General features: G+C 39.0%; 1 protein-coding gene across 1 annotated transcript in view; it reads left to right on the forward strand.

Moving 5' to 3' along the window:
* Positions 1–18,063, forward strand: part of LOC112260516 (contactin-associated protein-like 2) — an 80,101-nt gene that overhangs the window by 35,358 nt on the left and 26,680 nt on the right. The window contains exons 2-8 of the mRNA XM_024435690.2: positions 663–773; positions 934–1,127; positions 2,661–2,808; positions 5,160–5,363; positions 5,830–6,014; positions 6,808–6,951; positions 14,510–14,768. Coding sequence (XP_024291458.1) covers positions 663–773; positions 934–1,127; positions 2,661–2,808; positions 5,160–5,363; positions 5,830–6,014; positions 6,808–6,951; positions 14,510–14,768 — 1,245 coding nt within the window. The remainder of the gene's footprint in view (positions 1–662; positions 774–933; positions 1,128–2,660; positions 2,809–5,159; positions 5,364–5,829; positions 6,015–6,807; positions 6,952–14,509; positions 14,769–18,063) is intronic.

Raw genomic sequence — 18,063 nt, forward strand, 5'->3', positions numbered from 1 at the left:
TTAATAACTCTACCTACATGTACATATTACCTCAACTAACCGGTGCCCCCCACACATTGACTCTGTACCAGTACCCCCCTGTATATAGTCTCGATACTGTTATTTTACTGCTGCTCTTTAATTACTTGTTACTGTTATTTCTTATCCATATTTTTTTCAAACTGCATTGTTGGTTAGGGGCTCGTAAGTAAGCATTTCACTTTAATGTCTACACCTGTTGTATTCGGCGCATGTGACTAATAACATTTGATTTGATTTGATCTTTTAAAAGTTATTCATCAAGATTGAGTGTGTTTACCAGGAACATGACAGGCTGAACGTTTGATTTATTTTTCAAAGCTATTCATGTATTGTTATTGACGTGTTCAATAATAACCAAACCAGACAGAAATTGTCCTTGCCAGTATTCATATTGTACTTATATTGAATGGCCTTTGCTTCCAGTCATTACCACCAGGGGCCTGCTATAGAAAAGGATGTGAATGGTAAGAGACATTCTCTCCAAAAACCTGTCTATGGTAAGGAGCAGTAATGTAAAATACAATTGTAAGGAAGAAAATAACTTAATCAAATACATTGTTAAAACACGCTGAAGTGTCATTTTATGGGACGATGACTCATTCCTCCATTGTCTATATCTTGTGTTTTGTGTTGCCCTCCAGGGAAATGTGATGAAGTGTTGGCCACACCACTCTCTCACACAGCTTTTACCAGCTCCTCAGTGTACTCTGGTGGATATGGGGCTGGATACGCAAAGCTCAACAGGAGAGGAGGTATTAACTAAAATAATTCAGAATGAAAGCGTAACCTCTCAATATTTTTATCTTCTGATTATTTTAAGCTGCAGTCTCATTCACTTCACTCACATATGTTTTGCCACATAGAAGCAGAGGATACTAATGGTTGCTGGTTTGATTGTTTCTCTCATCTCAGGTGCTGGAGGCTGGTCTCCGGGGGACACTGACCGTTACCAGTGGCTGCAGGTGGACCTGGGCACCAGGAAGCAAGTCACCTTCATTGCCACACAGGGCCGGTACAGCAGCTCTGATTGGACAACCCAGTACAGACTCCTCTACAGTGATACAGGAAAGAACTGGAGACCGTATCGGCAAGATGGCAACATATGGGTGAGTGTGTTAGTTGTCATTTGTGTATCAGAAATGCCTACTTAATCAACAATCATTTCTAAATGTTTGTACTTTGTTAATATAATTATAGCCTAAAGTGAGCAATAGTAATGGCGTATTTTTGTAGGCACTAACACCATGGTTTGTTGAACAAATCCTATGGGGAAATTTTGTTGTAGGGTTATTGGATAAATGCCGAAAATAAGGTCTGTGGGGAACACAGGCTTAGGAGGTTTTATACATTTTGTTCTATGAGATAATCTTCATCAGCTGATGTCACTTTTTGTAAATCTTTAAGCATTTACTGTATGTAATAAAAAAAGCACATAAAAGGCTTCATAATTAATGAAGGTCATGTTGACTGACTGATATTACCTCAGAACAAAACATTCAATATCTCCTAAGCCTGTGTTCATCTCAGACCTTATTTTCGGGCATTTATCCCAAAACCTTATTCTTTCCCCATGAATTTTCCCAATAGCAATTGCTGAACGAACCAGAAGTAATTCATTTCCGTTTTTTAGGATTACAAACCTTTTGGTTGTGCACCTGTTATACCCCTAAAAGGGGGAAATATAGAAATAAATCACACAGAGATGTAGCTTCAGCTTCAAGTCACTTGTAATGAGTGTTTTTCATATAAAATCATTAACCATTTACATAGATGGGTACAATATATAATTTTTTACAAATGCACAAAATATTCTCTTTAAATTACATAACTGTTACAATTCTTCAATAAACCAATATTGTCTCATTTATACATTGCAATGGCTTGATTAATCCTTTATTATCGCTCTTTAAATTGACAATGAAATGCATCACGTAATTCCACTATTTATTATCCACATTGATTATCCTTGCATATACTGTTCCTATATTTATTAGATAATGTATGGATTCATTCCTATCAGCATGCAAATTCCTCCTAATAACAAAAACATGTATAACCTTGAAGGAATTCATATTTAGTGCTTTAGATTACAACAACATTCACATTTTCGGAAAATGTTCCATTGTTCCCATTCACCAACCACACACACAGGAGCTGTGCTCGTCTCTCTTGGGCACGCTCTGATCACGAAGTCACCTTGTGTAAGTGAGCATCCTTCTAGCAAGCTAGCTAGCAAAGCGGCTCATTTTGACGTGAACATACAAATAACACATTTAATGCTTTAAACACCTTTGCTGTGACTAATTAACATTCTGACATTAACAAATATATTAAATTGCATTCATACCTGAAAGGGGGAAATATAGAAATAAATCACACAGAGATGTAGCTTCGGCTTCAAGTCGCTTGTAACGAGTGCGCTGGGAAGCCCCTATAGGAATTCCTAGGTATAGCCTATCAAACTCACATCAGACAAATGAACAGCATATTATTTACTGGTCCACATTATGATTCTATATTATTATTTCGTTATTAAGGCACTTTTAATAATATCACACACCATCTGAAATGCTCCCCATGAACAGTAATTGGCTTCAAAATGTGGAACCTAAAGGTTATGTTTCTGTTTGCTTTCCAAGGCATTTTCAGGCAACTCCAACAGCGAGAGTGTGGTCCGCCATGATCTGCAGCATGCGATCATAACACGCTACGTCCGCATCATCCCACTTGAGTGGAGCGAGGAGGGGAGGATCGGCTTGAGAGTGGAAGTCTATGGCTGTTCTTACTGTGAGTGTACGGTACTGTACATCCATGCACATCTCACTCTACTGTACAAGAGATAGTATATGCGAACATCCTTTAACAGAAGAACATAAAGGAATCTCTTAATTCAAAACATGAAGAAAATATGAGAATAATCAGGTGTTGGCCAATATGGGCTTAATTAATATGTAATACTGAAGGTTTTAATTATCTTGGTATCATATTTGTCAGGTGGGTGTATTAATATGCTCAGTAATGTAGATCCATTGAGTTTACATAATTACATTACTGATCTATGTGCCAACAGCGACATTCACACAGCTACAGGTTTTTGATAGAGTAGGAGATGGAGAACGGCTGTTTACCTTGGCTGGTTTCTGTTGTTACCTTATACTCCAGAAAAACACGCTTTACTGATCAATTTCTTTCCTCAAAGCTTTCACCTGCCACACCACCCTTTATTGTGTCCATCCTATGCTGTATTACACACTGTAGAAACTGATAGACAGGAAAAACTGACCAGGAGAAACTTGTTTGCCCTAGTAATTGAACAGTCTAGTTCCCCCTGGCCACTTGTCCTGACTGCGAATACTCCATCCATGCCCTTAAGATTGAACAGCAAATAGATGCATCCGACTGTCAGACCGGGTAAAGAGATGAAAGCACCTTTTGAAAGGAGAAAGTTGCCACAGGGTGATATCACAATGCCATGCTGCTGTCTAAAGACACGTAGGCTGGCACATCTCAACAGACAGAAAAGTACTTGAAGTAGGCTTATATACCGTATACCGGGGTATTTCAATAACACCAATACCGTTGAAGCGGTTTCTTCTAAGTATATATTTTTAATACATTTTAATATTTGTAGCAATTTTTTTAAGTAAAGAAGATTGCGTTCTTCATTTCACCTGTCACATAACTTTTCATAATGAAGCTTACCGGTAGTCCCCACTCAGGTGGTGTTTGTTTACAAGTACAGAACGATGAGAGACCGGAGCCTTGTGAGTCATTCACTCTTGTGCAGCACGCACCAGGTAGTTACAGTATGGAGACCACAACAAACTGTTTGCCAGCTAGATATCTTATGACTATTAAGTTAATTGTCTAAAATGCTTTATGCTCTACAGTTGTGCATTTGGTTTGCTAATTTAGTAGCTATTAAGCTAAGTGGTTAGCCCTTGAATATGACTCTGTTCCATTCCATTACACATAAGAGTCATTGGACGAAGGCGTCTTCTCTTCGGGGGAGTTTTGTTAAGAGCCCTGACGCTCAATCTGAAGATTAACACGCATCGCTTGCGGTACGGTTTAGGTAGAATAAGGACATTATCTTAAATATCAGCAAGAAATAATAAAAAATACAAAACTAAATTGATACACACCTTGATAGGATTAGAGTTAGTGTTCTCACATGGCCATAAGTCAATGTTACAGCGCATGTTTACGAAAATCAGACAGAAGACAAGAGGTGACCACCTGTACTAATTGCTAACTGGCGTGCTCTGAACAACTGTGTGTAAGCATAACTCGGGAAGTGTAGCTGAAGTGTAGTTTCGTCGGATGGAGGCACCCATGGCTGTATGGATATGTGCAGAACTGCTACATTGAAGTGTCTTTTTTTATTTGAAGGATTCTTTCTCACTGATGAACGATAAGGACATATGTTTCAAAAGCCAGCGATGATTGTTGAAATGTCTAAACTTTTTAAAACAGCATTGGGATTGTAGTACACATGAGCCAGTCGGAGACGAAGCTAATGGCTGAACATTTTTAGGGAGAAGTCAGAATGCCGCCTAGAGCTTTCGAGAGCTAACTAAGGGGTTAGCTTCTTCCAAAATCAAGCTTCACTTGGTAACAGCAGAGAATCCCCTCCTAAATCAAGAGCCTTGCTGTCTAATATTTGTTTTGTGCTTGCAGCAAACTGTAGTATTTTTTAGTTACTTGTATAACTTTATGAGCTGGGATGTCGTAATACATTAGGTCAGAGACTGTATAATGCACTCATTAGCATTTAGATAGCATTCTCTATGGGAGTTTATCGTGTACTTGTTAGCAATGCTAATCTTCATATTACAGAGTCAGTGGTGTTTGAAAATAGCACCCCTTGCTTGTGTTCAGTGCCAGTATTACCCGATATCCCAATATGGCACAAGGTCAGTATGAAGGTATGACAATCTGGATACTGCCCAAGCTTACTTTGCAGCCATGGTCATATGTATTAGAGACAGTCATTTCTCCCGCAGTTGTTATTTTCCTCCAATTATAAAAAGAGAAATCCGTATAAGCTGCCTCACCTTTAATGTCAAAAGCCTTGACACAGGACAGTAGAGGGGATATTAAGCTCTGTAACCTTTATCACTGTTCGGTGACCTCAGGGGCGGATGTGATCAACTTCGAAGGCCAGGGTGTGATATCCTACCGCTTCAAGATGAAGAAGATGAAGATCTTGAAGGATGTCATCTCCCTGAAGTTTAAAACCACGGCCAGTAACGGTGTGCTCCTGCATGGGGAGGGACAGCAGGGAGACTATATCAGCCTGGAGCTGAAGAGATCCAAACTACTGCTCATGATCAACCTGGGTAATGGACCATTATCTGATCCTGTCTATGGGATATCTGTGTGCACCCCAAATGGCACCCTATTCCTTATTTAGTGCTCTACTTTTGACCAGGTCCATAGTGCTCTGGTCGAAAATAGTGCAAGATATAGGGAACAGAGTGCCATATGGATGCATACCTACTGTAGTGTACTGTAGTCACTGTTAATATAGCTTCTTATGGCAATTACTTATGGCAGTTGATGAAACTTGATACAATTCCTGCATATTTGCTAATATGACTGGCCCTTATGCATTAATCATCTTCAGTTTTTATTTGATGGATTTCAGTAATAGTTGTTGTCAGAAAGATAATTATTCATCACAGTATTCTACACAAATTAGCATTTGTAAAATGTTATCTCACTATGTCAGACTGTTGTTTATAGGAAAAATGTCGCCTTAAGCATTTTCTTGAATTCAATCAGTTTATGTCTTGTAAACTTCAGGCAGCAATCAGTATGGTTCCATCCTCGGGCACACCTCCGTGACAAGCGGAAGTTTATTGGATGATGACCACTGGCACTCCGTAATTATCGAGCGTTACCGACGGAATGTCAACTTTACCCTGGATCTCCACACGCAGCACTTCCGCACCAACGGGGAATTTGATCATCTTGACCTGGACTATGAGGTAGGCCACAGTTTTATTGTGTATTGTCTTAGGGAGGGAAGCAAAAAGAGTAACCACTATCAGGGTTGGGGTCAATTCCATAAAAATGTCAATTCAGGAAATACACTGAAATTTCAAATTTTCTTCAATGCTTTTCAATTGGGAAAATATGAAATTTAAATTTGATTTACTTTCTAAATTAACAGGAATTTTAATGACTCCAATCCTATATAGTTTGTATATTGTCTTGGTTAATTTCTCCATCCATTCCTATAAAATTGTATTGTATATGCGGTGCGTTTCTACAACCCTCCCAATAAAGTTGTATTGTATATTGTTCTGGTTCATTTCCTCACATACCTCCCTATCTCTACGAGGAGAGGGGATATGAGAGATTATTTAATTAGATACTTTGGCTCCTGTGAGTCAGGTTACTCAGACGTCTGTGTGAAGATGTGTTAGTTCACAGATGCCAAATCGGAGCAAGCTCTCTCTGTACTGCGGCTCCCCTGTGTGTACAAAGCTCAGCTTTTAGGTTTGTCTGTGTAATTATCGGTGTGCGATACCGAAGGAAATTACTTTGGCTCCGCAGGGAAAGAGAAGTAAAAAACCACAACACCATACATACATTCATTATAAAGTGGAGATTAATGCAATCAGGCACAAGCGAAAACCAATATACTCTCTGAAGGGATGTATGCTGCTGTATTGATTTGATTCAAAGCGACAAATTGCTCTGAGGTGTGGCTCCTGCTGCAGAGCCTCTTCAAATAATACTTGACCCCTTTTCCTCTTCTCCTTCTGTGTCCTCTAGATCAGTTTTGGAGGCATGCCCTTCTCTGCCAAGCCCAGCTCGGGAGGCAGGGAGAACTTTGTTGGCTGCATGGAGGGCATCACCTACAACGGAGATAACATTACCAACCTGGTCAAGAGGAAGAAAATTGATACTTCAAGTTTTGTAAGAACCTTTCTCTGACATGTTTTGTACATCTGAGTAGCATCTTTTCTAGGTGGTTTGTGATTCACTGGTATGCCTTGAAAACATAAACGGTAAGAACAGCCATGTATTTGTGATTACTTACTTGGAAAGTCCAGTGTTGCAACACCTCACTTCAATATAATGATCCTTTTTCACTGAGGCACTACAATAAAACAGTATAGTGCATCTCAGTACACTGACTGTAGCATAAATCAGAAGAGAAGATACTCTTACCTTGTGGTGATTATGACAGAAAACAAATTAATTTCTTAGAAGTCATCCTATATGGAAACATTTTAAAAGTATTTTTAGCTAAATATTTTAGGATACACGTGAAATATTTTAAATTGGCCAAATAATGTATAAAAACATTTTCATTCATACATTTTAAATAAATTACAACATATATTATGGAATGTATTTAAAGGCCTAGTGCAGTCAAAAATGTTTTGAATATATTTCAATACTATGAGGTCGGAATAATATTGTGAAAATGTGACCGACCGGCTCGTTTCGGTCTTATGTAGCAAAATTTGAAATTGTGTTTTTTACATTGGATAAAAGTAGAGACTCCAAGCTAGAAAATTGTATATCATACACCACAGTTGAAGAACAATGGAAAAGTAATTCTGCTTTGAAAGTTGATAAACTTGTAACCTCACTTTTGAGAAAATGGCCATTGAATCTTTTGGTAAACCACTTCTTTCTCTACACCCATTCAGCATCGTTCACACCCTCTTAAGTCTTAGCCCCACCAATCTCTTTAAGGATTCACATGTGAACAACCAAAGATTTCAAGACTAAAGGCTGGTTTATTTTTTATTTGTTTTCACCTTTATTTAACCAGTTAGGCTAGTTGAGAACAAGTTCACATTTACAACTGCGACCTGGCCAAGATAAAGCAAAGCAGTGCGACATAAACAACAACACAGAGTTGTTACACATGGAATTAACAAACATACAGTCAATAATACAATAGAACAAGTCTATATACAATATATGCAAATGAGGTAGGACAAGTGAGGTAAGGTAATAAATAGGCCATAGTGGTGAATTAATTACAATATAGTGATTAAACACTGGAGTGATGGATGTGCAGAAGATGAGTGTGCAAGTAGAGATACTGGGGTGCAAAGGAGCAAAATAAATAACAGAATAGGGATCAGGTAGTTGGATGGGCTATTTACAGATTAGCTATGTGCAGTGATCTGTGAGCTGCTCTGACAGCTGGTGCTTAAAGCTAGTGAGGGAGATGTGAGTCTCCAGCTTCAGTGATTTTTGCAGTTCGTTCCAGTCATTGGCAGCAGAGAACTGGAAGGAAAGGCGGCCGAAGGAGGAATTGGCTTTGGGGGTGACCAGTGAAATATACCTGCTGGAGCGCATGCTACCGGTGCTGCTATGGTGACCAGTGAGCTGAGATAATGCGGGCTTTACCTAGCAAAGACTTATAGATGACCTGGAGCCAGTGGGTTTGGCGAAGAATATGAAGCGAGGGCCAGCCAATGAGAGCATACAGGTCGCAGTGGTGGGTAGTATATAGGGCTTTGGTGACAAAACGGATGGCACTGTGATAGACTGCATCCAATTTGCTGAGTAGAGTGTTGGAGGCTATTTTGTAAATGACATCGCCGAAGTCAAGGATCGGTAGGATAGTCAGTTTTATGAGGGTGTGTTTGGCAGCATGAGTGAAGGATGCTTTGTTGCGAAATAGGAAGCCGATTCTAGATTTAATTTTGGATTGGAGATGCTTAAAACCTTTCTAGGGCAGGCGTTCCACTAGCGGAACCCCTCGACAACATTCAGCTGAAAAATGGCACACATTAACAAGTACAATACAGCAAATGAAAGATGAACATCTTGTTAATCTTCCCATCGTGTCCGATTTCAAACATGCTATACAGCGAAAGCACAACATATGATTTAGGTCATAGCCAAGTCAAAAAAAAACGGTCATTTTTCCAGCCTAAGAGAGGAGTCACAAAAAGCAGAAATATAGATAAAATGTATCACTAACCTGTGATGATCTTCATCAGATGACACTCATAGGACATCATGTTACACAATACATGTATGTTTTGTTCGATAATGTGCATATTTATATCCAAAATTCTCAGTTTACATTGGTGTGTTACGTGCAGTAATGTTTTGATTCCAAAACATCTGGTGATTTTGCAGAAATACTCATAATAAACATTGATAAAAGATAGACTTCTCCTTAATGCAACCTCTGTGTCCGATTTTTAAAAAACTTTACGGAAAAAACCCAAAACAGCCAGAGGAATATCCGCCATTTTGGAGTCAACAGAAACTGGAAATAACACCATAAATATTCACTTACCTTTGATGATCTTCATCAGAAGGCACTCCCAGGAATCACAGTTCGACAATAAATGACTGATTTGTTCCATAAAGTCCATTTATGTCCAAATAGCCAGTTAGCGTGTTCAGCCCAGTAATCCATCTTCATGAGGCGCAGGCACTTCGTCCAGACAAAAACTCAGTTCCGTTACAGTCCTTTAGAAACATGTCAAACGATGTATGGAATCAATCTTTAGGATGTTTTTAACATAAAACATCAATAATGTTCCAACCAGAGAATTCCTATGTCTAAAGAAAAGCTCTGGAACGAGAGGTAAATCTGTCGGGAGCACGCGTCACGAGACTGAGACACTCTGCCAGACCTCGGACTCAGAGGTCTCACGAGCCCCTCCTTTATAGTAGAATCCTCATTCAAGTTTCTAAAGACTGTTGACATCTAGTGGAAGCCGTAGGAAGTGCAACTTTATCCATATCTCAATGTGTATTCGGTTGGCCAAGCTTTGAAAAACTACAAACCTCAGATGTCCCACATCCTGGTTGGATTTTTCTCAGGTTTTCGCCTGTCATATGAGTTCTGTTATACTCGCAGACATCATTCAAACAGTTTTAGAAACTTCAGTGTTTTCTATCCAATACTACTAATAATATGCATATATTAGCATCTGGGACAGAGTAGGAGGACGTTCACTCTGGGCACGCTATTCATCCAAAAGTGAAAATGCTGCCCCCTATCCCAAGAGTTTTAATGTGAGTCTGGATGGAGATTTTACAGTCTAACCAGACACCTAGGTATTTGTAGTTGTCCACATATTCTAAGTCTATGGCATTGAAGCTCATATGGAGGTTTGTTAACAGTGTCCAAAGAAGGCCCAGAAGTATACAGAATGGTGTCGTCTGCGTAGAGGTGGATCAGAGAATCACCAGCAGCAAGCGCGACATCATTGATGTATACAGAGAAAAGAGTCGGCCTGAGGATTGATCCCTGTGGCACCCCCAAAGAGACTGCCAGAGGTCTGGACAACAGGCCCTCCGATTTGGTAATAATAATCAATAGTTTTGCTCTTTATTTAGCCATCTTACAAATAAACCTGAAAATTGTGAATAACTCACCACAGGTTAATGAGAAGGGTGTGCTTGAAAGGATGTACATAACTCTGCAATGTTGGGTTGTATTGGAGAGTCTCAGTCTTAAATCATTTTCCACACATCATTGTCCACGCACAGTCTGCTAGTGAGGCCTAGAATTCACTCTTACATAGGTACGTGGTTACAAAGGGCATCAGTGTCTTAACAGCGCGATCTGCCAAGGCAGGATACTCTGAGCGCAGCCCAAACCAGAAATCTGTCAGTGGCTTCTGATTTAAATTAAATTTTCACAGAACCGCTTGTTGCAATTTCGATGAGGCTCTCTTGTTCAGATATTGGTAAGTGGACTGGAGGCAGGGCATGAAAGGGATAACGAATTCAGTTGTTTGTGTCATCTGTTTCGGGAAGGTACCTGCGTAATTGCGCACCCAACTATCTCTGGTGCTTTGCTATATCACATTTGACATTGTCTGTAAACTTGAGTTCATTTGCACACAAAAAAATCATACAATGATGGAAAGACCTGTGTGTTGTCCTTCTCCATCTTCTTAATCATAGCCTCGATTTTGTCCACCACATTAAATATAGTTGCGTAGAGTCCGTGTAATCCTAGATTCAGATCATTCAGGTGAGGAAAAAACATCACCCAGATAGGCCAGTCATGTGAGAAACTTGTCATCATGCAAGCAGTCAGACAAGTGAAAATGATGATCAGTAAAGAGAACTTTAAGCTCGTCTGTCAATTCAAGGAAACGTGTCAATACTTTGCCCCTTGTTAAACAGCGCATGTTGTGAAAGCGTTACATGGTCGCTGCCCATATCATTGCATAGTGCAGGAAAATACACGAGAGTTCAGAGGCCTTGCTTTAACAAAGTTAACCATTTTCACTGTAGTGTCCAAAACATCTTTCAAGCTGTCAGGCATTCCCTTGGCAGCAAGAGCCTCTCGGTGGATGCTGCAGTGTACCCAAGTGGTGTCAGGAGCAACTGTTTGCACGCACGTTACCACTCCACTATATCTCCTTGTCATGGCTTTTGCGCCATCAGTACAGATACCAACATGAGCAACGGCTACGTTTGGCTATATACGGACCGTTAGTGGAATTCCCGTTAGAGAGTAACGGTTAATGTGATTGGATGTTAATTATTTGACTTGGCTACCTGTATTTGACATTGTGTTGTTATTTTGCTGAACACTAGATGGATTAATTTTATTTTGGGCAGTGAAACGAGGCTACTCGGGCGAGAAAAAAACTTCACCCAAACGTATAGCCCCGTTAGAAATATAATTTGACTGTTTGAAAATGTGAAGAAATATATATTTTTATTGTCAATAAAAAAAACATGTGAATCCCATTTTTATTTGGCGTAACCCCGATGGCATTGCATCGTGGGAATACCTGGTCTACCGTATCAAAAGCTTTGACCAAGTCAATAAAAATAGCAGCACAACATTGCTTAGAATCAAGGGGAATGGTGACATCATGTAGGACCTTTTTAAGGTTGCAGTGACACATACATAACCTGAGCAGAAACAATATTGCATACCAGAGAGAACTGTAGACATCAAGAAAGCCAGTCAGTTGATTGACAAGTGTTTTCCAACACTTCTGATAAACAGGGCAAAATAGATATTTGCCTAAAACAGTTAGGATCCGCTTAATCTCCCCTTAAATAAAGGATGCACCATGGCTGCCTTCCAAGCAATGGGAACCTCCCCAGAGAGGAGAGACAGGCTTGGTGGTGATTGGGGCATCATGAACATTCTATTGAAATGGTTACTTGCATATTGGAGTCTTTCGTTTAGACATGTAGCTAGCTAAACAGTAAACCATAATCCCAACTCATAACGTTACTACCCTGCATGAATCTGCAGGTAACTAACCAACCAGGTTCAATGTTAACTAGCAATGAAAATGGCTCTGAGATCCAAATAATATTACTACACACATCATACACGTAACATTAGCTATCGAGACTGCCAGCTAAAGTTAGCTAGCTACCTAACAGTACGCTTTAACTTTAAATGAAAATGACTTTCTGACATTTAGAACCGTGTAATTTCTGAAAATGTAGCTAGCTAGACTATCTTACCCGTGTACATGGATAGACGCTTCTTCCTCTCTGTCACGGATACCATGGTTGCCCTTAGTTTGAAGATGTAATCTGGAGACAGGTGTTCTATACAACAGCTTTCTGTGTGTTCTCTTTTTGACTCCCTCTGCATATTTGCAATCAAACAGCAGAATTTTCTCTATCTCCCTAGCTATCATACTCTAATTCCGCAGGGCATTTCACTAATTTCAAAACTCTGTCTTCCAGAAAGTGGAGAGCAACACTTTTGCAATTCTACTATGTGATATCTTTTAAAAAAGCACCGTTTACCGAATTACCTACACATACTGGCCAGCTCATGTTATAGACAGAAGCGCGCTACATGGCAGACCAATCCGAACTCATCTCTCGGCATGTCCCATTATAGACAATCATGGCTTAGCCTTTGTTATTTTGTTGCTTTGACAAAGTTATTTCGGGAAGATTATTATTCATTTAGTGTGATTAGTTTACTTAGTGATTAGATTCATTTACGTCTATCTCTCATTTTAAGGTCAAGCCTGTTACTCAAACTAAACTCTTTAATATGGTGAAACTATTCCTTTTAAAATATTTATTTGAAAAGAAATATTGAACATCTACAGTAATAGTCAAATGATAGTCTTTTTGGCCATTTTCTGGTGTTTTGTGGTAAAAATCTGAACGTCTCGAGCATAACACGTCAACCCATAGATAAAAAATGTCTTGCCTGTCTAACTATGTTTTTGTGGTAAAAATACAACAAGCTTCCATGGGGATTCATGGCGGATTTAACTAGTAATTACCAGTTGGAGGGCTGTTCAAATGGATTTTTCCCTTACGTGGTAAATTCCCACTTCCCACTTGGTTACGAATGCACCATAACACCGGTAAACCATCCACTGTAGAGCCATATAATACCACTCATTGGACGCGCAAGATCTAGACCAACACTTTGACATATTGTGTTTTTGTTTAAATCGATAACTAACTCAAATAAAACATTATTAGAAAAGCCTCTTGAGATGGGACATGTCTTTTATTAAGTTGGACATGTGCTCTTTATGACAGAATGTTAAAATTGTGAAATCAAAAGGTTTTAAAAAAATCACTGGTTAAGTTTTGGCTTGGTGGCCCCCCAAAAAATTCTCCATTGATCAATACATAATTTAAGAAGCCGAATTAGGAACCACTTTGGCCACCCTATAGGCTAGATGTCATAGCCATGCATTTCTGGAATATTGTCAGGCATGCAAATGAGCAAAGATGCAAATGTATGTACATGCATCTCTGGAATACATTTAAAACGTTAAATTCATTTTAGCAAAGATGCAAAAATATTTATTACGTGTCGTTTTTCTTTTCATTTGGGAAATGTTGAATAAAAAAGTATTCCATGCAATGGGATCGAACCCACTAAATGTGTCGAGCTTCAGAAGTCCTCAACGTTTAGCACAGGACAATTACTGCTCAGTTGTCAATGGTATGTGATGGTGTGTGAGCCATTACTGTGCTGAAGTATGGATCCAACCATTATTATTGATTTCACTTCTTATGTGCCTCTTAGCTTGTTTTGTTTTCCTGTGAGCATGTTCCTTGGTGTTGAATTGCATGCTTTGTGTTCAGCACAAGTAGAGGGAGAAAGGTCAGCTTTGATAAGAGAAGCCAAAATAGTTTTTTGTCAAGTGCTGCTGTATGATGAGTGATTTTCTGTGTCGCTCTGAAATAATGCATTTTCTCATGTATTAAACCTCAAAATGTACATTTAAAAAAGCACCTTAGGTTTTCTGATGCGCCTCTTATGGAAAATATATGCCAACTATGTTTATATGGTTGTGCCAATGTCTTGAGCTTAAATCAACAGGGAAAATCTGCCCTAATTTATAGACCTGTTTGCTATCTAAAAAGCACCTAAAAAATGGTATATAAGCTAAATATATCCTAGCTTTGTTTATACGTTGTGTAAATAACATTTTTGTTGTTGTTGCTAAAGTCAAGAAGGAAAAGCTGCCCTAACTTGTAGACCCATGTACTATTATACTTTCTATCCACCTTACAGAGGAACCTGACGTTCTCCTGCAGTGAGACACACTCCTTCCCCTTGTTCTTCAACGCCACCAGCTTCCTGCGTCTTCCGGGGCTGTCGGACAGTGACACCCTGTCGGTCAGCCTGTCCTTCCGAACATGGAACCCCAGCGGTCTGCTCCTCTACACGGCCCTGGCCGACGGTGTGGTGGAGGTGGGCCTCACCGAGGGGAAGGTCACTGTCTACATCAACGTTACCCAGAAGAAGAACATGCGCATAGACATCTCCTCAGGTACGGTCTAGTTCAGGGCTCTCCAACCCTGTTCCTGTCGGTTTTCAATTCAATCCCAGGTGTGCTAGATTAGGGTATGAACGAAAACCTACAGGACTGGAACAGGGTTGGAAAGCCCTGGTCCCGTTAGTACTGCCATGCTGGCTAATGCACTACAGTAGACCTGTTAATTTAGTCTGAAGACCTTCCCCTCCCCTGAAAGCATTAATTGCTTCTCTCTATTGATCTGGGGAGGCCCTCCCCAGGAGGGTCTTCTGTAGCTGAATCTCTGTCTGTTAGGCCCTGTCTGTTGGGCCCTGTCTCTTAGGCCCTGTATATGTTTGTATTTTTGTCTTTAATATTACAGATAGATTGAAGGTCCTGTAAATTTCATTGCTTGCATAATTTATTTTCTCTATACATTTTTCCTCCTCCCCTACCATCATCTACCCTAATTGGTGTAAACAAACAGACAACAATATTTCTACTGCTACTTACAGCTATTTTACTCACATCTACGATACCTGTAGTTCACTAATTATACATATATTCCTAATTTCCTTTTTCTTGAAGTACTGGATTTTCACGCACAGCGGGCAATGGCCAGGTCGCAGTTGTAAATGAGGGCTTGTTCTCAACTAGCCTACCTGGTTAAATAAAGGTGAAATAAAAAATAAATAATTTAATTTTTTTATTTTTTATTTTTAACACCAACCCTTTGATGTCCACAGATTAAACCATCTTTCCAGTATAATGCCATTTTGCTATTTACTTTTGCAATACAACTCTCCATTTTACTATGAACCTTCCTATTTGTAACATTTCTACCGATATTGCCCTAAAAATAAATACTTTACCCTAGAGTATAATGATATTTCCCATTGACTGATTGTGGTTTTTCGGATCCCCGAACAATACGGTTTGCAGGTCCATCGGAACCCTGATATTATGACATAACAACCATTCCTGGACCAGACTCCAAAAGCGAGACACCAATGGAGAGTACCAGAAAATATGTTCTAATGATTCTGTTTCCTCGTGTCTGAACAATGCTGACTGTTCAATGCCCCATATATTGAGCAGTATTTTTGTATGTGCCTGTCAATTTTTGTTTTACAGTGCCTTCAGAAAGTATTAACACCCCTTGACTTTTTCCACATTTTGTTGTTTTACAGGCTGAATTAAAATGGATTTAATTGAGATTTGTTGTCACTGGCCTACACACAATACCCATAATGTCAAAGTGGAATTATGTTTTTAGAATGTTTTATTTTTCTTCAGTCAATAAGTATTCAACCCCTTTGTTATGGCAAGCCTAAATCATTTCAGGAGTAAACAGTTGCTTACCAAGTCACATAATACGTTGCATGTGTTTATTTTTGAATGACTGCCTAATTTCTGTACCCCACACATACAATTAACTGTAAGGACCCTCAGTCGAGCAGTGAATTTCAAACACAGATTCAACCACAAAGAGCAGGGACGTTTTCCAATGCCTCGCAAAGAAGGGCACCTATTGGTACATGGGTACAATTTAAAAATAAACAGACATTGAATATCCCTTTGAGCATGGTGAAGTTATTAATTACACATTGGATGGTTTATCAATACACCTAGTCACTACAAAGATACATGCGTCCTTCCTAACTCAGTTGCCAGAGAGGAAGGTAAGCGCTCATGGATGGTGACTTTTTAAAACAGTCCCAGAGTGTAATGGCTGTGATAGGAGAAAATTGAGGATGGATCAACAACATTGTAGTTAGTCCACAATACTAATCTAATTGACAGAGTTAAAAGGAAGAAGCCTGTACAGAATAAAAATGTTAAAGCATAGTGGTGGCTGCATCATGTTATGGGTATTCTTGTAATCGTTAAGGACTCTGGAGTTTTTCAGGATAAAAGAATAAGCGGAATAGAGCTAAGCACAGGTAAAATCCTAGAGCAAAACCTGGTTCAGTCTGCTTTCCACCAGACACTGGGAGATTAATTCACCTTTTAGCAGGACAATAACCTAAAATACTGGAGTTGCTTACCAAGAAGGCAGTGAATTTTCCTGAGTGGTTGAGTTACAGTTTGGACTTAAATCTGCTTGTCTATCAATGATCAACCAATGTGACAGAGCTTGAAGAATTTTTAAACGAGCAATGGGAAAATGTTGCACAATCCAGGTGTGGAAAGCTCTTACACTTACCCAGAAAGACTCAGCTCTAATCGCTGCTAAAGGTGATTTATTTGTTTTTTGTTTTTTGTGACATGTATTGACTCGGGAGTTGAATACTTATATTAGTGGGGCGGGGGGGTTATTATATGTATTTTTCTTCCACTTTGACATGAGTATTTTGTGTAGATCATTCACACAAAAAATACAATGAAATCAATTTTAATCCCACTTTGTAACAGCAAAATGTGGAAAAAGTCAAGGGGTGTGAATAGTTCTGAAGGCACTATACGGCAGTTCATTGACCTGATGCCAAGGATTTGAGAAAACAAAAAACCAACTGTATTGCTGTCAACCTTTCAGACTTTGAGTTGAACAAATATTTTGTATTTATTTATACTAAGCCATTTATTATTTTTATTGGGTGGCACACTAATTCTTAAATTTCTTCTTTCATCAATTGTCTCTTCCAATTTTGTGGCTGAGCTATGAGGAGTTAGTTATAATTTTGTATTGAGCATACACCTCCATACACTGTTAGTTGCTTGTGTGCCAATTTACTGTTCTCGTTTACAAGGGCCTTCATAAATAATATTATTGTACATTTAAAAATAAATAATTACATTTCAGAAGAAAGTGCTTTGTTTCTGGCCATTTTGAGCCTTTAATCGAACCCACAAATGCTGATGCTCCAGATATTCAAATAGTCTAAAGAAGGCCAGATTTATTGCTACTTTAATCGGAACAACAGTTTTCAGCTGTGCTAACATAATTTAAAACAGGTTTTCTAGGAGTGATGGTTGCTGATAATGGGCCTATCTATGCCTATGTAGGTATTCCATAAAAATCAGCTGTTTCCAGCTACAACAGTCATTTCCAACACTGTATTTCTGATCAATTTTATGTTATTTTAATGGACACAATTATTATTTTTTTTCAAATAAAAGGACATTTCTAAGTGACCCCAAACTTTTGAACGGTAGTGTGTGTATATAGATATATATACACTGCTCAAAAAATAAAGGGAGCACTTAAACAACACAATGTAATTCCAAGTCAATCACGCTTCTGTGAAATCAAACTGTCCACTTAGGAAGCAACACTGATTGACAATAAATTTCGCATGCTGTTGTGCAAATGGAATAGACAACAGGTGGA

Source organism: Oncorhynchus tshawytscha, linkage group LG10 (assembly GCF_018296145.1).
Source record: "Oncorhynchus tshawytscha isolate Ot180627B linkage group LG10, Otsh_v2.0, whole genome shotgun sequence".
Lineage (NCBI taxonomy): Eukaryota > Metazoa > Chordata > Actinopteri > Salmoniformes > Salmonidae > Oncorhynchus > Oncorhynchus tshawytscha.